This window comes from Eulemur rufifrons, chromosome 9 (assembly GCF_041146395.1).
Source record: "Eulemur rufifrons isolate Redbay chromosome 9, OSU_ERuf_1, whole genome shotgun sequence".
Classification (NCBI taxonomy): Eukaryota; Metazoa; Chordata; class Mammalia; order Primates; family Lemuridae; genus Eulemur; species Eulemur rufifrons.
This window is the reverse complement of record NC_090991.1, coordinates 12,453,758-12,475,688: the sequence shown is the minus strand read 5'-3', so window position 1 is coordinate 12,475,688 and position 21,931 is coordinate 12,453,758. Positions and strand designations below refer to the sequence as shown.

General features: G+C 55.1%; 1 protein-coding gene across 1 annotated transcript; it reads left to right on the top strand.

The window, feature by feature from the left end:
- Positions 1-1,081: 1,081 nt before the first annotated feature.
- AIPL1 (aryl hydrocarbon receptor interacting protein like 1) lies at positions 1,082-9,405 on the top strand. Its single transcript, XM_069483100.1, has 6 exons — positions 1,082-1,177; positions 1,738-1,917; positions 6,737-6,925; positions 7,879-8,055; positions 8,145-8,286; positions 8,999-9,405. The coding sequence occupies exons 1-6, from the start codon at positions 1,082-1,084 to the stop codon at positions 9,403-9,405; spliced, it is 1,191 nt and encodes a 396-aa protein (XP_069339201.1).
- Positions 9,406-21,931: the final 12,526 nt, after the last annotated feature.

Genomic DNA, 21,931 nt, shown 5'->3' with positions numbered 1-21,931 from the left:
TGAGCTCAAAGGATCCGCCCACCTCGGCCTCCCAGAGTGCTAGGATTACAGGCGTGAGCCACCGCGCCCGGCCGGGATTAGCCCTTTGAACTCAGTTCTGTCTGGCTCCTAGACCAGTGTTCTTCTCTCTCCCTGTGGCAGGGTCCTGTGTCCCTTCTCTGTCACAAGCCAGCGCGGCATGGAAAGACAACGGTTAGGAGCTGCTCTGAGCTCACCGCCCTCACGGCGGGAGAGCGCAGGCATGGGAACCCGAGATGGCCACAAGGTGGCGCCAAACACCAAGTCTTCACGTTTCTTTTTCTCAGCCCAGAAAGGGGTCCCAGATGCTCCAAATAAGCTCTGCCTGGTTCCCAGAGCACAGGGCTAAGGCCCTCCAAAGGCAGGGAGGGAGCCCCACTGCCCCAACCAGGCCTTGCAGGGGAGACAGGGGAGCAGATGGGGACGGTGACACCTACACCCTTTGGTCCCCTGTCTTCCCTCTGAAGCCAGAAACCTGCCCTCTCTTCCCTCTGGCCAGATCTCACAGCCTCCTGAGGGCGATCTTGGGGAGTGGGAGGAGGAAACAGGGAAAGAGGGAAGGTGGCTGGACCGCAGATGCAGCAGGGGCCCAGCCTGGGGTGCAAGGGGACCTGGAGTCCGGACAGGGCAGCACCCCTGGGGCCAGGCCGGGCAAAGTGGCTTCAGGCTTCCCCTCTTTTCCCCATCGGTGGTCTCCAAGCCTCTCTGCTGCTCGCTCCCGTCTCCCTTGTCTTCTTTAAGAAAGCTCAGCTGACTTCCTCCCTCTTGGGGTGGAACAAAAGCCGCTGAATACCACCAGCACGACAATGGTGGTGGCAGGCAGGGGCCTCGCATCCCCGCATCCCTGTGGGCAGAGGTGGACGGGGCAGGAGGCCAGGCTGCCCAGAGTGGTCACAATGGCCCCGAGGAGCAGCCCAGGGCAGCTTGGGGCACCTCCCCCACTGTCCTGCCTTCATCCACTCCCCTGGGGCAGGGCAAATCCCCACACGTCTCAGCCGCCTAAGCGTCCTCGCGCAGGTGTGATTATCTCAGCCCGGACTGACGTCTCCCTCCACCCACAGCCATGGACGCCGCTCTGCTGCTGAACGTGGAAGGGGTCAAGAAGACCATTCTGCACGGGGGCACCGGGGAGCTCCCCAGCTTCATCACCGGATCCCGAGTAAGTGGGCCCCCGGGGTGGGATATAGACCCCTGTGGCAGCCTCCCACATCCCAGCTGTGCCCCAGGGCACTGCAAACCGCCTTCGACTTTGCCAACAAACAGCCAGGTGGGCCCTTCCTGGAGCTGTCAACCCAGGCACCTGGGAAGCTCTGAGGGGGTACCATTCATGGGCACTTTTTGTACTTTGCAGATTAAATTTTAATGTGGCCTGAGGGAAGAGGCTTTTGGGAATTTTCTGGAGCCCTAAATGTTGGGTGAGAAGAAAGGGCCCTCAGGGGTCTTGGTGTTTGTGTCTGTGGCTACTAAAGTTGGGCTTGTTTAAGGAAGGACATCCTGACACATGGAGCGTGGAGGGTGGGAATGGGTCCTTGGGGAGGGTGGGTTCCTCCTCTCTGGGGGAGCATGGCCGGGTGGGGGTACCCTGGGGCCTGAGGCATCTCATCGGGTTTGTGAGAGCTGACCCCTGAGGACAGCCCTGGGGGTCCATGACAGTGGGGGTGGCATCTGCTGGGCCTTGGGAGGTGTGTCTAGACCAGAGTCCACTCTCTCGGTGACCAGGTGACCTTCCATTTCCGCACCATGAAATGTGATGACGAGCGGACGGTCATAGATGACAGCAAGCAGGTGGGCCACCCCATGCACATTATCATTGGGAACATGTTCAAGCTCGAGGTCTGGGAGATCCTGCTGACGTCCATGCGGATCGGCGAGGTGTCCGAGTTCTGGTGTGACATCATTGTAAGTAGGCCGTGCTGGCCCATTGCCCGGGTCTGTCTTCTAGGGGGCTCACCCACCCAGTTCTCAGGGCTGCTGCGTTCCTGGAAAGCTCGGGGAAAACAAAGCTCCATACAGCAAATCCTGCATCCTCCTCCCTGCCACTGTAAATAGGAAGATGGCCCAACTGAAAGAACGAGGTCCTAAAGTGACAATGTGTGCTGTGGCTGGCGGAGGGATGAGGGAGCCTGCCCACTTCACACTCCTCATTTCTGACACAGCCGTGATTGGATCCCGGGGACTTTTGGCCATTGGTTACTTTTCTGCCCTCCTCCCCACATAGCAACATTTCCCCCCCTATTTATGGCACTCCTATAAATTACCCTTATAAGTTAGATTCCTTGTTCTGTGGCCAGGGTAGAAATGGAGAAACTCAATGACCTTTAAGACAAAAATTTCTTATGGAAACATTCAAATATATATGTAAGTGGACAGAAAGTCTAATGGACTTCCAAACACCCATCACCCGGTGCCAGCCGCACCCACCCACGGCCAGTCTTGTCTCACCCACCAGCCCACCTGCTTCCCTTCCTTGTCCCACGTGGCTAAAGCACATTCCAAACAACATATCATTTCATCTGTGAATACCAAACTTCCTGTCTCTAAAATGTAAGGATATTTAACCACAATATCATTAGGAAATGTTTTTAAAACCCCAATAATTCCTCAAACCAGTCTAATATCCAGTCACTATTAAAATTTCTCTGGTTGTCTCTTCATTTATTCTTTATAAATGAATGAGATTGGTTCGTTAAAGTCAGGATTCAAACGAAGTCCATGCACAGCGCTCTGTTGCTATGTTTCTCAAGTCTCTTCTTATCTATGGGTTCTCCTCCCTCTTTTTGTCCTTGGCATGGATTTGTCCTGTAGAAGTTCCGCATTCTGAGTTTATGGTTGCTTTGCCATGGAATTGTCCAATGTGTTCCTCTATTCCCCATATGTTTGATATACTGAAAGTTTGGTCTAGAGGGCTTGATAAGATCCGGGTTCTTCTTTTTCTTTGCAACAGTCTGTCATGGATGGTACAGGGCCTGCTGCCTCTTTTATTGTGATGTGAAGACTGAGTGGCGGGTTCAGGTGTTGACAGCCTGATCCATCCATTCCAAAGCTCACCCTAGACTTTCACCATTGAGCGTGAACCCCTAGACTCATTATTTCAGCAGGAGCCAATGACCTTTTGAAAGAGAAATTTGGGAACAGTTTGAACTCTGTTCTGTCTTTTATTAGTTTGTGACCTGGGGACGCCCTTTCTTCTTTCTGCCACTTATTCTCTCAACTATAAATAAACCCTAAGTGAACGGGTTGTTTCAAAGATTACACAACATGATGTATATGAAGGTTAATCATAGTACAGGGCAATTAAAAAGTGGGGGCCATTATTTTGAGCTAGAAGAAAATTTGAGATTAACTTTCTCATTTTACTAATGAGAAAAATTAAGCCTCAGAAAGAGAAAGTAACTTATTCCAGGTCAAATAAGTTAAGGGACAGGATTTGGGTGGGACACGTGGGACATGAGCCCTATCTGGCTTGTGTTTCTCAGAATGTCTAATAGAGCTAGGCTGCAATGCCATCCTCTGCCAGTAGGGGGTCCCATTCAACACATGCTCTTCATTTCTTCACTCACTTAGCAAAAGCTATTTGAGCATCTTTTTTTTGTACCAGTCCCTGGGTTATTCTTCATCCCGATGTTTTTAACTTTTAAAATATGTTTTATTTTTATCAAGTCTTTAGAAAATTGACTTCGTGATTTCAGTTAGTTTAAAATTATATTTATTGACTTTGCATACACTGAGGAGCCTCTGTACTTTTTAGTCCCGTGTGTGTCTCTAATTCAGGCCATCTGTTAGGCAAGGCTTGGTTGCCAACAATAGCTCCCTCCGCCTAGGGTGCATATTTGCTAGCGCAGGAGAGCTGGGTGCATAGAAAGCTGTCAATAAATTCTTGATTGGTTGATTGATTTCTTGTTTGCAAAAGCACAAGCTGCTGTGACTTTTGTAATGTGGCCATGGCTCTTTGTTTCTTGTGGTGTCTGTGTTCTTTTGGCCACATCAATAGTCACATGAGTGCACTGCCCATTCCACAGGCTGGTGATTTTTATATCATAGTGACTATGGGTTTTCCCAATACCCCTCCCACATCCCCTCCTCCAGCCCATGGCTGGCATGATTGCACATAAACACACACACGCACCCTTTCTAGAGTCATTTATCCATCTATACATCCACCTCTTATCCTTCCATCCATCTACTTGCCCATGCATCTGTTCATTCATCCTTCCCTCCAACCAATCAATGTTCATTCATAATCCAGTCTTCCATCACTACACACCCATCCATCCTCTCTTCTATCTATCTATCTATCTATCTATCTGGAAAACAGTCACTGGCCACCAGATTTGGCCTATTCTTGGTATTAGGAATGAAACAGGCAAAGTCCCCAGTCCTCAAGGAACTTGAATTCTGGAGGAGGAGCAGGTACCTAAGCAATTGTCATGCAGGCCAGCCAGTGCCACAGCATAAATAAGAGAGGGTAGAGTGCTGTGGGGCCACAAAAGAGGGGCAACTAACTGCTTTAGGGTCTTGGGGGGCCTTCTTCAAGCAGCTGATATTGAGCTGGGTCTTGAAGGATGAATAGGAGTTCATGAGGCCTAGAAGTGGGGAGAGGGCCAGGAAGTGTGAGAAGGCATGGCATGTTACATTTAGTTAGCTCCTTCTCCTCTGCGGGGCATCTCTCCACCCAAGAACCTGGAAAGACTAAGCGACCAGTGAGACAATAATCTATTCAACAAAGGCCTCAGGAGGGCCTGGCTTTCCCCACCAGTCGCTGCCTGGCATTCCCTGCAGAACCCTCTGCCTGGACAGTCCTTATTGGATGACCTTGGAGTTTAGGTCTCTGCAGGGTAGGGGGCTTCCTCTCACTTTCCCCTTCCCCTGAACCTGAGGGCTGCCCAGTCAGGGGCTCTGGGAGCATCGGCTCCAAAATACACTCCTTCCTGTCCCTCCAGGGAGGACCCTGGTCTGCATGTGGAACTTTTTGCTGGTGCCCAGTCTTGCAAAGCCAGGGGTTGCAAACTGCAGGCCCACGGAGGGCCAGGGGCCCTGGCAGGCTGGAGATCACCAGCCCCAGCCCAAGGGGGCGGCTGCTGCCCAGCTTCAACTGGACGGTTGCCATGTGAGAGGGGCAGGGCCCAGTGTGGCTGGGGCTTCTGAGCTTTTGAGACAAAGCCAGAAATTTGCATTAGCATGTGAACTCGCCCAGTGTTGAAATGGTGGCAATGAATTAAAAACAGGCAAACAAAACCCTCCACACTGGGAAGGCTAGAACAAAACCAATCTGCAAGTTGGATATGGCCTCTCACACTCCAGTTTGCAACCTTTGGAATAGATACAGTCCCTCAGACAGCAGGCTCTGGCCTTGAAGCCCCAGAGAGGCACAGTGATCCTGGGCTCCCCCTGCCCCAGTTGCAGCCCCATGGGCATGAGCACATCCCAGGGGCAGGAGTCCAGCTCCACAGAGACCCGTGTGTGACCACGGCTGCCCCTGCCAGCCTGCAGCCCAGCAAGCTGAGTTGCAAGGTGGGCCCAGAGCTGAGATGTACATCCTCCTTCCTCCTTCCCAGGCAGCAGTTGTCCTTCCTGGTGGCGGCCCTGGTAGTGCCAGGGTGGCAGGTGTCTGGGTGGATAAGGCCATTGTCTGAGAGTATGCCCTAACAGCAGCTGGCCCTGGGGTCCGCAGCTCACACTCACCTTGCTGGGAGGCGGGGGCTGCTGAGCTGGGGCTGCCAGGTCAGGGCTAAGAGTGCCCCTCCCTGCAGCAAGCCGATCCTGGGCCTCTCCCTCCCCTTGCCCAGCCTTAATCCTAAAAGGCTCAGCTGCCATCTGGTCGTGTCTGTCGCAAAGTGGCAGAGGGCATTCTGGGCTAATCCTGGCTGCTAAGGGCAGGGAGGGGTGACCTTTATCTCCAGGCTGGTGACCCAGAGGCAGAGCTGAACACTCCTCCCCTTCACTTTCCCAGCAGTGTGTCTTTGCCGGAGTTGCATGTGGAGGCCAGAGCTAGGCTATCTCAGTCCAAGGAGACGAGTTCTCAGAGACCACAATTGGGGAAACTGAGGCCCGGCATGCAGCAGGCCACGCTGAGGCCACACAGCTGATTCTCCCAGCCCTCCTCCATCCTGAGGGTGGCAACCCCAGCTTCCAGTGCTGGGTGAGGCTGCGATGGGCCAGGCCTGCGTCTCTACTGTCTCATTCAATCCCTATAGCAGCCGTGATGGCAAACAGGTGCCACCAAGGGAACTGGGGTTCAGAGAAGTGCCCTGACCTGGGCTCACTGCTCACCCGCAGCACTGCCAGGACACCAAACTGGCCCTCTCCGACCCCAGAGCCCTGCTCCTTCCACTGCACCTTCCACTGTACCACACTGCCCTCCCTGCAAAGTCCCAGACTTGGTGGCTCTTGCGGACAGATGTGTTACAGTTGACCACAAGGACCAGAGGTGGCAGCATGGGGCTAAAAGCATGGCCTCTGGAGCCAGAATCGAATCCTGGCTCTGTCGTCTCCTTCCTGTGTGACCTGGAGCAAGTTGCTTAACTGCTCTAGGCTCTAATTTCCTCAGCTGTAAAATGAGGATAACAGTAGTGCCTTCCTTGTTGGATCGAAGGAGCCGGGCACACTGTTAAACACAGTTATTAGTGGGTATAGTGGGGTAGCAGGATTCCTGCTGTTAAGGGCTCAGATTGGGGGGGTCTTTGTGGCCCAGACGCCATCCACCTGTCTCTCCCCACAGCACACAGGGGTCTACCCCATCCTGTCCCGGAGCCTGCGGCAGATGGTCGAGGGCAAGGACCCCACGGAGTGGCACGTGCACACGTGTGGGCTGGCCAACATGTTCGCCTACCACACGCTGGGCTACGAGGATCTGGACGAGCTGCAGAAGGAGCCGCAGCCTCTGATCTTTGTGATCGAGCTGCTGCAGGTGCGGCTCTGGGGTCTGCGGGGTGGAGGGCTGTCCCAGCATCTGAGAGGGACCAGGGACAGCGGGGGATCCCCAACTCCACCAGCCCATGGACAGTGCCCTGTTTCTCTTCAGAGAAGAGGAAAGGGTTTGTAAACAACAGGAGAATAGAAATTTGAAAAAAAAAAAAATCCTCTGGTTTTTCTACAGGAAAAGTCCATTTGGAACCAATTTTTAAAAATGTGATACATTTTCATTTTGGAGGCATTTTACTTCTACTGGTTATCTACTTCCATTTTTATTTGCAAAAGTTTAGGATTCTAATCTCATCCTTGGTCCCTATGGTTTGTGGGTTCAGACTTGGTTCTTGAATAGTGGGAGAGGCTGTATGGAGGTGTCCTGTCCACATCCTCTCGCCCAGAACCCCAACTGACAGCCTATGTTTGGGAGTTGGTGGGAGAGGGTCAGGGCCAGGGTCAAGTTCAGGTCAGGACTCAGCTTTTCGCCAAGGCTAAGGCCATGAGAACTCTGTCAACCAAGGGCCTTTGCAGGCCTGCTGGAATAGTTGTGTGGTCTGTGCACTGCACAAGGGCATCTCCTCCAAGGTGCTCATTAGAGACATTACGTATTTGTGTTTTTATAATGACAATTTTCCAGCAGATGGCAATGAAGTGTCTTGTTCTAACAAAATGAGTATTCATGACAATTTTCTGAATATTGGAAGTAAATTGTCTTGACAAAGGGGTCCCATTTTCTGATTCACACAGAGGCACCGATTTAGGGCAGGGCCTTGGGCCTTGTTGCTCCCTTCCCTGGTTTATATGTATCTGCAAGCATGATTTTTTTGGCCGAACCCTACTGTGGAACATGCAGAGCTGCCTTCAGGGAGATGTGCTGGGGTCCACTCTCTCTGGTCCCTGCTGGGGTGCAGGCCCCTGGGGTCCCTGCCGCACTGACCTGCAGCTCTTGGCCAGGTGGAGGCCCCGAGTGAGTACCAGAGGGAGACTTGGAACCTGAGCAATGACGAGAAGATGAAGGCGGTGCCTGTCCTCCATGGGGAAGGAAATCGGCTCTTCAAGCTGGGCCGCTACGAGGAGGCCTCTACCAAGTACCAGGAAGCCATCGTCTGCCTGAGGAACCTGCAGACCAAGGTGGGAGTGGGGCCGACCTTGGGGGAGCGGTCGGCGCTGGCCGGGGCGTGGGTGGCGCCTGAGCTCACCGCAGACCTCGTGACCGGCAGGAGAAGCCCTGGGAGGTGCAGTGGCTGAAGCTGGAAAAGATGATCAACACCCTGATCCTCAACTACTGCCAGTGCCTGCTGAAGAAGGAGGAGTACTACGAGGTGCTGGAGCACACCAGCGACATCCTGCGCCACCACCCAGGTGCGCCGCGGGGCGGGGCGGGGCGCGGGCAGGGGAGGCGGCATCTGGCCGGGCCACAGGGTCACCTGCAAAGACCTTCGGGGAATTCTCTGCCGACTCTGTCAAGGCACCAAACCTGGTCTGCACCCAGCAGGGTTTCCCCAAGCCTGATGGGTGGGCAGTGCTTACTGTAGGGGGTCTTTTGTTTTAATGCATTTGGACGAATAGACAAGTAGCTCACCAAACTTGTGGTTTTGTGGAGCAGTGAATCAGGTTTTTAAAAACAGGGCAACTGATAGGGAAAAATAATGAGTCAAGACTAGTATACAGGGTGCACATACACGGCAGTGTTTGTGAAGATGGCATTTGAATGTCGGTGACAATGACAATATCAGCACTTAGCGTGCTCCAGGCGCCAAGTGTGGGGTAGGTGCAGGTATAGGGCCTGAAGACTATACAATTTCGGGAGCGTCTGTGAGGTAAAGAATACAGAGTTAGGAATATAAACTTAGTTACAGGCCTGGGAAGGGTACAGGTCCCCGGGAAGGGAGGGGAGGAGGAGCTGCTGGTATCATTATCGTCACCATTTTACAGTCGAGGAAACTGAGGTACGAGAGGTACAGAGAGGTTAAGGATCACAGGCAGGATTAAGGGTCTTGTAGGCGGGTGGGTCCCAGCCTGGTGGGGGCTGCCCCCCGGGGCAGGGCAGGTGGCCAGCCCTGTCCTCCCGCAGGCATCGTGAAGGCCTACTACGTGCGCGCGCGGGCTCACGCCGAGGTGTGGAACGAGGCCGAGGCCAAGGCGGACCTGGAGAAGGTGCTGGAGCTGGAGCCCGCCATGCAGAAGGCGGTGCGCAGGGAGCTGCGGCTGCTGGAGAACCGCATGGCCGAGAAGCAGGAGGAGGAGCGGCTGCGCTGCCGGAGCATGCTGGGCCGGCGCGCCGCGGAGCAGCCCGGAGCGGAGCCGCCCGCCGGGCTCCCGCAACCGCCCCTGTCCCCCGCAGGGCCCCCGCAACCGCCCCTGTCCCCCGCGGGGCCCCCGCAACCGCCCCTGTCCCCCTCGGGGCCCCCGCAACCTCCCCTGTCCTCCGCGGGGCCCCCGCAACCTCCCCTGTCCCCGGGGTCCCCACAGCCGCACTGACCCCTCTGCGGCCGGCACCCAGGCGGGGAGCTAGCTCACGGTCCCAGGCATTTCTGGTTCAGTTGACCACGATTTTGATGTCACTTTTTAAAATTTAAAATTAATTTTTGAAATCAAAGTCACGCATGTCCATGGTTAAAAAAAATCGAAAGAACACAGAAGAACTTATGAATAAAAGTGAAGTTTCCTCCCCTGCTCCTCCCATTCCGTAGCCCAGAGCTTTGAAAATTGCCCCTGGTTTTTGTTCTGGTAGCTCTATCTCCAAGTAGCACGTTTCAATCACGGTTCCTCCGTGTGTCATTTTTACCCCATGGCAATGAAAAATGAGGATTGGGTGAGGATTGGGTGCCGTGACCCTGTTTCGCCCCTGCCATCCCTCTCTTTCTCCCCATTTTGGGTGGCTATATTTAGCGGTCATCTCTTAGTTATTTTTGTAACTGTATACACTACATGTAGAACTCTCTAGAACCTCATTCATTGACTTTAGTGGAACCGGTGACTCCTTTCTGTGTAGGATGAGGCTGGCAGAGCCGGGACCCTCCCCTCACCCTGGTGTCCTCCTCCCTCCCACCTGTCACCTTCCTCTTCCCTAAAGGTCTGATGTACTTGACTTTTCCATCATCCTGGTTGTTAGCATCTCTCTTTTGCTCTGTAACCAACATTAAGTCTCCTGTGCTTTGTCCATAGGTTGAGTTTCTAATCTGAAAATCAATAAATAGCGTTTACATGATGATGGTCCTGTGAGTGTGTTTTCCTGCAGGGCCTGCTCCGTGCTTTCATTGAATTTCTTTTTCTGTGGTTCCAGTTTCATGACCCCCAGGCCACCAGAATGAGGATATTGCTGGGATCTGGAGTTGCAGTGTGTATTTTAACATGGCAATGTTTTATTTTTTTCTTTTCTTCTTCCCTTTTTTTTTTTCAGTGCTAGAAAGTTTGAAGTTTAAGCCCTCCCCTGCCTTGGAGAAAAGGGGTGTTCACTTGTGGTGGATTCAGGCTCAGTATCCCGTGGGCCATCCAGGTACAGTGTGGAGGACCGAGGTGGGGAAGAGGTTTCAGAGGAGGTCAGAGGAAGGACACATTGTGACCTGCAGAGGCAGCAAGGCAGGAGTGTCCTTCCTGAGTCTGGAGGGAGTCCTGCGAGCTGGAGAAGGTGGAAGAGGGACGGCGGCTGGGGGCAGAGAGATGAGGGACCTTCACCTGCTTCTCCTGGCAGCACTGATCGGGGAGAGAGGCCCATGGTGTCTGGGCAGCCAGAGACGCAACAGTGTCTTGGAGCAGATACAGAGCCTGGCAAGGGCCATCATTTGAGGGCCAGGGACTATGACCTGAAGACTTCCTGGCCTTCCTTGTCCTGCCCATTTTCTGTATGCAGCGGTCCCACTGGCCACCCTTTCTTTTGGGGACAGCAAGGATCCCACCTCATTGCAGTGAGTATGCAGTGTGCAGACCCCTCAGGAGGACTGATGCCCCGATGCATCCCAAGGCCCTGCTTGGTCCTGTCTGACTCATCCTGTGTGAACATCTCCCCTTCCGATGCTCCAGGATGGGCACAAGCCCAAGAAAAAAGGGGTAAGGACCGGGACAGTCATAGAGAATGGTGGGAGATACCCCGGAGAGAGAGTGTATGGGGACCCCTTGTCCCAGTGTTACTATCCCACAAAGGCAGAGGGGGCCAGTAGAGCCACTTTTCAGAAACCGTGGCATCTCGCACTCCATCTTACCAGGGCAGAGGAGGTGGGAAGCAGACGCGGGGAGAGACGCAGGCAGCCTCCCCATCCAGGGCTCTGGTCGCTGCATGGGCTTCCTTCTGTGCCCTGAAAGCTAGCCTCAAGGGAAGGCCAGGCTGGCCAGGACTGGGCGGGGGCATGCAGGTCGCAGGGGTCTTGTCCGGAGGGCTCCTTTCCCAGGAATCTAGCAGGAGGGCTTTGTTTTCAAGTGGCCAGCAGGGGGCAGCAGAGAACAAGCCGACTGTGGTTCGCGGGCCAGAAAGTGGGCTCTGCCCGTCCTCCCAAAGAACAGCTCTGGGCTCCAGACTTGGCGGTTCTCCCCAGCCCTGACCACCCCCTGACCCTTACTGGGTTGCTAGGTCAGGCAAGCTGGCGACAGGGAAGGAGGCGCTTAGAACCATGGAATCAGACTGCCAGCAGACTAGGGCCTCAGAGACAACTCAGTCACTCGTACAGACAGGGAAACTGAGGCTCAGAGAGGGGCAGCAACTTGCTAAATCTCACTTCAAAGCTGGGGTGGATCCAGGATTAGCATCAGATTTTCAGACTTGTGGCCTGGGGCTTTTGTAGGACACCATGCTGCCTCTTTCACCAGGTAGTCCATACGTGGGTATGATGTATTAAAAAACAAATAATGAAAAAAGGAAAGGAGAGAAATATGACACTCATATTAGGGAGCAGCCTGGGGCACGCCAGTCGCCTTTGTCTGGGAGCAGTGAGAGGGGCCAACATGAGAGGTGCTTGTGTGGGTTTCCCAGGCCCCTCTGGCCTGGCACCTCCCTCCGAGAATCAGTCCTGCTTAGCCAAGGCGTTTGCTCCAGCTATGAGCCACCAGTGTGACCTCTGTCCTAAATGGGGTTGACAGGGACCCTGAGACCAGCGAGCCATTTGGGAGGGTAGTAAGGGGGCTGGGGGGCCTGAGGGAGCCCCCTGGGTACTGTGCAGGTGTGTTAGCTTCCTGTGGCCGCTGTAGGAAATTACCACACACTTAATGGCTTGCAACAACACAAAGGTATTCTCTTATAGTTCCGGAGGTCAGGAATCCTAAAGTGGCTGGCAGGGCTGGGTTCCTTTTGGAGGCTCTAGGGGAAAATCCGTTTTCTTGCCTTTTCCAGCTCCCAGAGGTGCCTGTAGTCCTTGGCTTGTGGCCCCTTCCTCCATCTTCAAAGCCAGTAGAGTAGCATCTTCCAATCTCTCTGTGTTCTTCTACGTCCATCATCACAGCGCCTCTGTGTGTCGCCGACCCTCCTGCCTCCCTGTTGCAAGGCCTCTTGTGTTTACATTGGGCCCCAGGATAATCCGGGATAACCCCCACCTCAGCACCCTTAACTAAATCACACTTGCAAAGTCCCTTTGCCGTTTAAGGTAACCTATCCACAGGCTCTGGGTATTGGGATGTGGGCGTGTTGCAGGGGTATATACAGACTGCCACAGCTGGCCATTCTCCATCAGTCCCCGATCTGTCCCCTGCCCTGCTCTGTCCCCTGTAGGCTCAGTATGCAGCTGGACCCCGCTCTCTTGCCCTCTGCCCTCGGTTGGGTTTGGCCAACAGGCGCATCAGCAGGAGGCCTAGTAGTGGGAGGAGGACCTTTGGGCTTTTGTTTCTCTGATTCCGTCCTTGCTGGGCTGTGGTTTGGCAGTAGCTGTGCTCTTTGACCTGTGGTCACAACGGGTGTCCTGGACCATAGCTCTCACTGGCCTCTGAGCAGCACTGCCCGCCCCCCCCCCACCCCCGGCCCTGCAGGCCAAGCCTGGCGATGCTTTCCCACTCCCGCCAGTGCCCTGCACTCCCCATTCCTTGTTGGTTCCCTCAACTCCTCCCACGCCTTCATTCTGCCTCCGTGGCTACCCCTTTGAGGAGGCCACCTGTCATCTGCCAAGGCCCTGCCCGAGATCAGGTGTCAGGTCTCCTCCAGTCTGCGGGGAGGAGAGGCCAGTGTGGCCAGTGTGACCAGCTCCCCAGGGGCAGGCCCAGAATTTGAATTCAGGCCCGGATGCCACAGATGGGCACCAGAGCCAGCTCTTTCCTGCCCCCCAGGGCACAGGCCCCTCTCATGCCCTCAGCTGAAGCCCTCCCCCGCAGAACCACCTGCTGTGAGAAGGGCTCAGCCAAAGTGACGTCTAAGGTCTTGGTGTGCATCTGGAGGTGGAAACCATGGCAGAGGGGTATAGCGCATGCTCAGTTATTGCTGGTCACAAGGCCAAGGCACCTCCCTGTCGGTGAGAGACGGCCAGGCAACCTCAGTCACACTTAATGTAGCAAACAGTTCGACTTTCAACAGCATGGGCTCTGCAGGAGGCTTGGCGTGAGCCCTGGGGATTGACAACAGCACCCCTTTTTGAGAGCCCCCCCACCTCAAGGCGGTGCAGAGGAGCCTCAGCTCAGCGAGGGCCCTGTCTTGCCCGGGTCACGCAGCTGTAAGTGGCTGAGCCTGGAATTGACACACGTGGGTTGGATCTGAAGCTTGGGGTCCTACCCCCGTAGGTCTAACGCCAATAAGTGGCAGAGGTGAAGGTGACTAGATGGGAGCATGGCCTTTCTTTTTAATTGCCTGCAAGGCCATTGTTTCTAAGGGGGTGGGGAGCTTGAGAGTGAGGGGCCACCCGGGCGTCACCTGAGCCCTGATTTCCTCACCACGGAAAGGGAGGCAGCCCAGCCTCACCATGTCACCCGTCTGCGGGATGACGCTGCAGCAGTCCTGGTTTGGTTTCTCTGACAGCCGACATCTGGATGCCTGCTTTTGTCCCTGGAGACTCCGTCTAGAATTTCACCCTGATCGAATGCTCCATGAGTTGGAGGCATCTTGACCACCTCCAGGTGCCCGCTATGTGGGAGGGGGCTGCTCTCTGCTCGGCCTCTCCCCCTCCCTCCCCTCTGGAGGTGCTAATGGGAAGGTTAGGTAAACTCACGTTCTTATTTACGGTGGTTTTGTGTCTGCAGAGTTCCTGGCCTAATTACATTTGCCCCATTACTTCAGGTGTCCTCATTAGTGCGAGCATCTGATGAACAAAGAATCTCGCCTTTCCTCCTGCCACCAATAAAAATATCACTTGAAGATGTAGTGGGGCATTTGTCTTTCCTCAGCAGTCTCGGGGCTGGCAGCTCTCACTGAGTGTGGTGACCTCTGGAGGGCACAGGATTTTGTCTGTTTCCTCCCCTGCCGTAGCCTCCGTACCCTCGGCCGCTGGAACGAAGCCTGGCCCGCACCGGGGCTGGAGAAATCTGGGTTGAACGAATCAATTTCTTTCTGGAAAACACATCTCAATTTTTACACATGCAAGGACCTTCAGAAACTGTCTGGTCCAATATCTTATTGTGCAGATGGGGAAACTGAGGCCCAGAGCACAGAAAGGACATGCCCAAAGTCACAACAGTGAGTCACTGGCGGAACCAGAGCTGGGGTGAAATTTGTTGACTTCTAGACCGGTGTTTTCTCTACCAACCCACTCACAATTCGTGGCTCTGATGCCATCACTGCGTGCTCTGTCTGCCTCGCCATTTTTGTTTCTCTCCTTTTTGGGGGCGTTGGGATTCCTCATCTTCTCCCATGTTTCTTACGCGGCCTTGGGTTTGCTTCCTTGTTGACAGGCTGACAGCGCCCCTCCCCCCCAGCCTGCCTTAGGAAGGAAGGACAGACGGACGTAAGAGACCGCACCTGGTTTGGCCTCTCAGCACAGGACGGGCCAGGGCCCGCACAGGCCTGCTGCTTCCTCCCCGTGGGGTCGTGGGGTCGGGAGAGGACGGGGAGGCAGAGGCAGAGCTCCCTGTCGCCCCAGGGGCAGCGTGTCAGCAGGCTAAGCTGGGGGCTGCCGGCAGCCACAGTGCCCCTCACGGGGCCTGAGAGATGGGGAAAGCCAGTGACAAACGGGAGAAGAATGAGGGAGATGTGTAGAGAGGAGTAGCTGAGAGACAGGGAGAGAGGGGAGGAGGGGGAGGGGGAGAGGGGAGGAGGGGGAGGGAGCGAGGGAGAGAGGGAGGGAGAGAGGGAGAGACAGAGGTAGATACCTGGGGCGGGTCCTGGATCCTGGGGCGCAGAGCCCGGCGGGTGCGAGCAGTACCGGCAGAGGTGACCTGCTGCCACAGCCGTTGGGCGCACTTGGCTGTCCATACGGTTTCTGTAGAGCAAATCCGACTCTTCTGTTGACTTCCCTTATTCTGACAGAGATAGATATTCCTTAGACAAAAAATGCCATTTATTTAAAACAACTTTGAACCACTTTTGGAAGGACGTAGGCGAACCCAAGAGACAGGTCAAGTGTTTTGCTAGGAGAGCCCTACTCTGCATTAAGCTGGGCTCGGAGCTGCTGGGGGATGAAGGTGTCCTGTCCCCAGAGACTTCTCTCGGGGCCATGGTGGGGGCAGTGCCTCAAGGCAGGAGGCCAGGACTTAGTCCCTCCTCCTCTCTGACTAACGTGGGGTGAGTGTCCTCTCTTCCCAGCCTTCGTTCTGCCCCCTACCCCAAGATCTGTGGTCGGCAGGCTGGGGCCCTGGGAGAGCCGATGGTGTGGTTCTGGCCCGAGGATGGAAAAGACCATGTCCCAGCTCAGAGCAGGCAGCAGGAGCTCCTTCCTGCTGAGGCAGGGCCAGCCTGTCTTTCAGGCCGTCAGCTGATTGGACGAGGCCCACCCACATCCGGGAGGGCAGTCTGCTTTACTCAGTCTGTAGATTTAATGTTAGTGTCATCCAAACACAGCCCCACAGAGACACTCAGCATGATGTTTGACCAAATATCTGGGCACCCTGTGGCCCAGTCACGTTGACACACAAAATTAATCACCACAAATTGGGTTTCTCTCCCAAAATGTTGAAGTTCCAGCCCCTAGTACCTGTGAATGTGACCCTGTTTGGAAATAGGGTCTTTGCAGATGGTCAAGTTAAGATGGGGTTATGAGAGTGGGCTCTACTCCAATATGCCTGGTGTCCTCATAAAAAGGGGACATTTGGGCACAGACACACCCAGGTGCAGGAGAATGCCACCTGAATATGAAGGCAGAGACCAGGTGATATGTCTGCCAGCCAGGGAATGCCAAAGAGTGCCAGGAAGCCTCCGGAAGGAGGGAAGCACGGAACAGATTCTCTCCCACAACCCCCAGAAGGAAGCAGCCCTGCTGATACCGCGAGCTCTGACTGCTGGTCTCCAGGACTGAGAGACAATAACTGCTGTCGTGTAAGCCGCCCTGTCTGTGGTGCTCTGCTACGGCCAGGAAATGGATACACCGGGTTTCTGAGGTTCTCCGATAGTAGGGCAGATGGCAATTTCCCAGAACATCAACTTCAGACAGGACCACCCTAAGACTACAATGGATAAAGACAAAAACAAGACCACTGTGCAATTGTGTTCTAACACAGGCAGAACATGGACATCGTCCAAGCCCCCAAACACCAGCAACCCTGTCCCAGCTCATAGGCTTCTTATCAATGGCAGTTTCAGCCTTGGTCTGGTCTTCCCCCACCTAGATGAGATTTATTGAGATGCACAGTCAAAATCACCCCGGCTTCTCAACAGCATCCCTCCCAGGGCAAAGCCCTGCTTCTTCCAACTCCCTCCCAGGCCACGTCACATCAGCCCAAATCTCATAGTAGGTTCTTTCTAGCACCCTCTTGCTGAGTTGCCCCATGGTCACCATTACTGCAAGCGGCAATAAGCCCATGTGTTCAACTGGAGGTGTGATCCCGGGGGGCTTTGGCTGGGGGGCATTGGTTGTAGCCTTGGTGGGGGCTGGGGAGACAGACAACAAACCAACAAAGGCCACAGTCGCCATCATTCCAGGGGTGATGAGGGCTCTGCGAAGGCCCAGGACACTGGGCGAGTGTGCAGTGTGCCTGCCCCAGCGTGGGCACAGGGATGGCTCTCTGGGGAAGCGGCCTTGAGCTGAAGTGACTGAAGCCGAGGGCAGGATGCTCATGGAAAGAAGGCTCCTGGCTGCAAAGGAAGAAGTGAGGCAGAAGGTGGCATCACAGGATTCTGGTGGCCTTTCTGGGAGCAGAGGGAGCCAGGCTCTCAGCTGGAGAGTGGCGTGGCCAGACCTGTATTCAGAGAAGCTGACTTGGCGGTTGTGGGGAGTGGGAGATGGGGACAGGAGGGGAAGGAGGAGACCACTAAGGGGACTGCTGAGGTGAGGACGATGAGGGTGACCTGAACCAGGGCAGGGAGCAGAGTCTGGAAGCAGTGGAGACATTGATACCTCCGGGGCAAAGTGAAGGGGGTTGTGGCAGCTCCCAGCCCCTTTGAGTGACCCAGGCACATGGGGAGGGCCCTTAGGGGGCTGCCAGGCAAGGGGGGGCGGGCAAGAACGTGGTCCTGTGTCATTGGCAGTGGGTGGAGGCATCTGCCGGGTGAGGACCCATAACCTCGAAGTCTCTGCGAGTCCCCTGCAGGCAGCCCCAAGCCCAGGCAGGGCCGGGGGCAGAGCAGGGCCCCATGCAGGGTGACCACCAGCGCCAGTTTGCTTAGGCCTGTCCTGGTTTTGCACTGAGCATCCTGTGACCAGGCACCTCCCTCAGTCCCACGCAGACTGGGTCGGTTAGTTACTGCGGTCCTGGGGGAGGCTGCAGAAAGGTGGGTCTGTTTTCCTGACTGTCCCTACCCCAGAAGGATAGTAGGTGAGAGCCATCCTGGGGGGTGGGTGTGAGGCCCCCAATTTTGCCAATGTACCTTTCTCTACTGAAATACTGCCCGGCCCTCCACCACCCTGAGCCCAAGGCAAGAGGGGGGCCTGCCCCGGGCCTGGTGCCTCTGGGGCCCCCTGCGCATGGAGCACCCTCCTTGACATTTTCTGTGTGCTCCTTCTCCAGGTGCCCGAGCCTGGCCGGGGGTCCTAGTGCCCTCTGAGCAGGGCACCCCAGGACCGGACCTGCGTGGGCCTCGTCTTGGTTTCCTGGGCTGCCGTAACAGACCACGCCCTGGGCGGCTTAGAACCACAGAACTTTCTGGTCTCACAGTTTTGGAGGCTGGACGTCTGAAATCAAGATGTCGGCTGGGCCATGTTTCCTCTGCAGACGCTGAGGAAGGGTCTGTTCCGGCCTCTCTCCTGGCTCCCGGGTGCCAGGGCTAGTAGGTGGCCCTGTCTCTGTCTTCACATTGTCTTCCTTCCGTGTCTGTGTCTGTGTCCAAATGTCCCCTTCTCATGAGGATGCCAGTCATACTGGATTAACACCCACCCCAGTGACTTCATTTTAACTTGATTATCTCTGTGGAGACCCTATTTCTAAATAAGGTGACAGTCAGAGGGACCGGGAGTGAGGACTTCAGCGTATCTTTTGGGTGGAGGACTCGATGCAGTGGGGTCGAGCAGACGAGGAGAGCCAGGACTCATACCCATGGGGCCACCCCACGGTCCCATGGCTAGAGCCCGGCTCCAGGAGGGAAGCCCAGAGAGCAGATTGCTGTTGGCCAGGGTGGCGCTTCTTGCATGAGATGGGACAAGACTGGGGCAGCCAGCATGGTGGGACATGCTGAATTAGGGGTGACTGAAACTGTTTATATAGACAGGCGTTTCATAGAACACAGGCCCTGACCACCCTAGGGTGCCCTGCTCTGGGAAGCTGCCCACATGACGGTGCTGCCGGACCCCTCCCCCACTGGGGAATGACCCTCCCAGGGCCAGCACCTGCACCACCCAGAATGCCGAGGCTTGGGGCCCTCATCAGTCCCTGTCTGCCCCTCCCCCCACGCCTCTTTTGTCCCCCATGAGTCCCTGAAGAACTGTTGGAGTTGGAGTGACCCCCAGTTACAGTATTAATTATGCTGTCACCATGAGCCTCTCTCTGTCATTGGAGTAGAGGCACCCAAGGGTGTCTCTGAGCAGGAGCAGTTACTGTGGTCCTCAGCGTCCTGTATCCCTGGTCCCTGCTGTCACTCCTGCCCAGCCCAGAGCAAATACATCTGGGAACCGGCCCCTTCCTTATTGTCAGGAAACTCTTTCTTCCACCTGTGGGAGCCTGAGCTGGGGCTGGGGAGGGGTGCTCAGTCTCTGCAGACAGGGCTCATTGTCCTTGTCATCTAGCAAGCCCCAGGCTAGAGAAGGGACATGCTAAGGACACAGCTGGGGCAGGAAAGCCTGAGAATTTTTGCTAGACCCACGAGCGTGGCATCTCACACTGCCCCAGCTTGCCACAGCCCTTGCTTGCGAAGGGGCTGTTGACATCGGACCTGGGATTTCTCCTGCCTGGGCCAGGGCAGAATCTGGGGTCAGAGTAGGCGGGACAGGGTAGGGCTCAGAGAGAGTCTGGGTGGAGGCCTGCTTGAGCCTGTGTGTGACAGGAAGTCAGGGGAGAAAAGGCTGCAAAGATCCGATAGAGCCACATCCAGGGGAACTGGAAGGCCGTGAGGGCTCTCTGAAGGGCTTCCACAGCAAAGCGGCAGGATCTATTTAGTGTTCTAGAAAGATCCCTTTGTGGCAGGTGTGAGGTTGCATTGAAAGGGGGAGATCCCTTTGGAGACCACTGCAGTAATCCAGGCAAGACAGCAGCGCTGTCTTGGAAGAAGAGAGGGGACCCTGGGGGAGATGCTGATACGGTGGAGATCCCCTGACTTGGCAGATGAAGTTTGAGAATGGCTGCCACTTACAGTTGTACATGTTGTGCATCGCACAATTCCAGCACCTGCCCCCCATTGTCCTCTATCTGAGATGTGTGTAGTTATTACAAGTTCCCAGTAGGTGGCAGGAAAGTGTCTCGAGGAAGGGGTACCGTCTCCTAATCTGCACAGAGGCCATATTGGCGAGTGCTGAGGCTGTGTGTTTGAGCCAAGTTCATGTGTGAATTTTAGTTTTCAAGGGCAGCAGGGTGTGAGGATGCTCAGATATGACACTGGGCAGAATTAGCTGGCCAGAGCCCAGCTGATCTCGGGACCCTGGGCTTTTCTCTCCTGCCAGCGGAATCTCACCTCTGGAGGGTGTGGCACGAGGGACGGCCAGGGCTGGGGTCTGGTGGTTCAGGCAGAATGAGAGGTGCAGCCTCGGGGTTGGTCACCTGACAGGCTGGCACCCAGAACGGCCATTAGGCTCTTGAGGGACCCCTTCCCAGGAAGCTCTGGAAGGATTTCCATCCCCCACGCCCAGGTCTGTCTCCTCGGATTCTGTTCGGAGGGCAGGCATGGGTCTCATCTCCCAGCTGGAGGGCAGCATCCGGGTCCCTTCATGGGGCCAGCTCAGGACGGTCATGTGGCCCTTCATCTTGCATAATATCTTAGCCAGTCTAGAGTTTGGTCAGGTCACCCTGGGTGCTGGCTGTCTCCTGTTTGTCTCCACCTGCTCTCCCCACTCCCCCTGCGCCCTGCTCGGGAAGCTGACCTGTATGCATGATACACCAACAGCTCCCTCTGGCTTCCAGTTCTTTCCACAGAGGAGGGTGACATCAGGGTTTTTGTTGCGTCAGCTTTCTTTCTGGGGGGGTCTCCTGGCCTGCCTGATTGAAGCTCACACCCCCTGTCGGGGCAGCCCTCTGTGCCCAGTTCTCACTGTGCTAGTTTCTTACAGCTGCTATAAGAAACCATTACAAATTTGGTGGTTCCACACTAACATGTATTATCTTACAGTTCTGGAGTTCAGAGTCTGAAATGGGTCTCGTGGTCCCCAAATCAAGGCGTGGGCAGGACTGTGTTCCTCTTGGAGGCTGGAGGGGAGAGTTCATTCCTTGCCTCTTCTGGCTCCTAGAGGCCGCCTGCATTCCTGGGCTCGGGGCCCCATCCCTGCGACCTCTGCTCCTGTTGTCACATCACCTTCTCTGACTCTCCTGTGTCCTTCCTGTAAGGACACTTGTGGTGACACTGAGCCCACCCAGATAATCCAGGATCGTCTCCCCATTTTAATATCTTTAACTTAGTCACATCTGCAAAGTCCCTTCTGCCATGCAAGGTGACACAGTCACAGGTTCTGGGGATGAGGATGTGGGGGGACATGGCTCTGCTGACCACACCGTACTTGGGGTTCTGCTAACCACAGCCTCCCCTCATTCCTAGGATCGGTAACGCCGCCCTCGTTACCAGTCCTGGGATACGATACGTACTATTCCTTCCGCTTTCTCTGTACCTGCTCTGGCTCTGGGAGAGCCCACTTTACGTACTTTCCTCACATTACCCAAACTGAGGGTGCCACCGGATTCCTGCTCTTCGGAGTCCCGCTAGACCCCAGCTGGTACACTTGCAGGGCTAACTTAGTCTACGCAGCAATCTTTGAAGTGGACTTTTCACCCCTCGATCCCCCCACTTTATGGGTGAAGAATTCAAGGTCTGGAGAGGTTAAGGAAGTTGTCCAGAGCTGGGCTTTGAACCAGAACTCAGTCTCTGATCCCAGAGCCGACCCCTCGCCCCTGCTGTCACTGTCCCTCACAGCCTGACCTGGAATTGTGCCATCTCTTAGAGATTCGCCCCCTGAATGGTGATAGAGTAATGATTTTTCAAAAAATACAGGTGACTGTTCCTTAGTGGTCCTCTTGCATAGGGACATCAGAGCCATTGCTGCCATCAGTTTGGTTGTCAAATTAAGGCTGACCATGGCTGTTGGTGATAGGGGCCACCCAGGAGTCCCCTCAGAGATCATCCTATTATCTCAAGGGCTGCATCTGAGGTCAAAATGGAATGAAGGCTGAGAGAAAGGGCTTCAGAGTCAGGCATGTTTGGATTCCTGACCTGGTTTGACTATTTATGAGCTGTGTGACTTTGTTCAAGTTACCTAACCTCTCTGAGCCATAGCTTCCTTGTTTGTATAAAAGAGATCGTAATTGCTGCTGCCTCAGTGGGCTGTTGGAGGATTAAATTAGTCAAAGCACACAAAGCACCTTGCAAGGCTGACCACGA

Excerpts from the sequence above, each read along its gene's own strand:
- AIPL1 (XM_069483100.1), top strand. The coding sequence starts at position 1,082 with ATGGACGCCGCTCTGCTGCTGAACGTGGAAGGGGTCAAGAAGACCATT. Across the intron at positions 1,918-6,736 it reads AGTTCTGGTGTGACATCATT|CACACAGGGGTCTACCCCAT; the intron begins GTAAGTAGGCCG and ends CTCTCCCCACAG. Across the intron at positions 8,287-8,998 it reads CATCCTGCGCCACCACCCAG|GCATCGTGAAGGCCTACTAC; the intron begins GTGCGCCGCGGG and ends GTCCTCCCGCAG.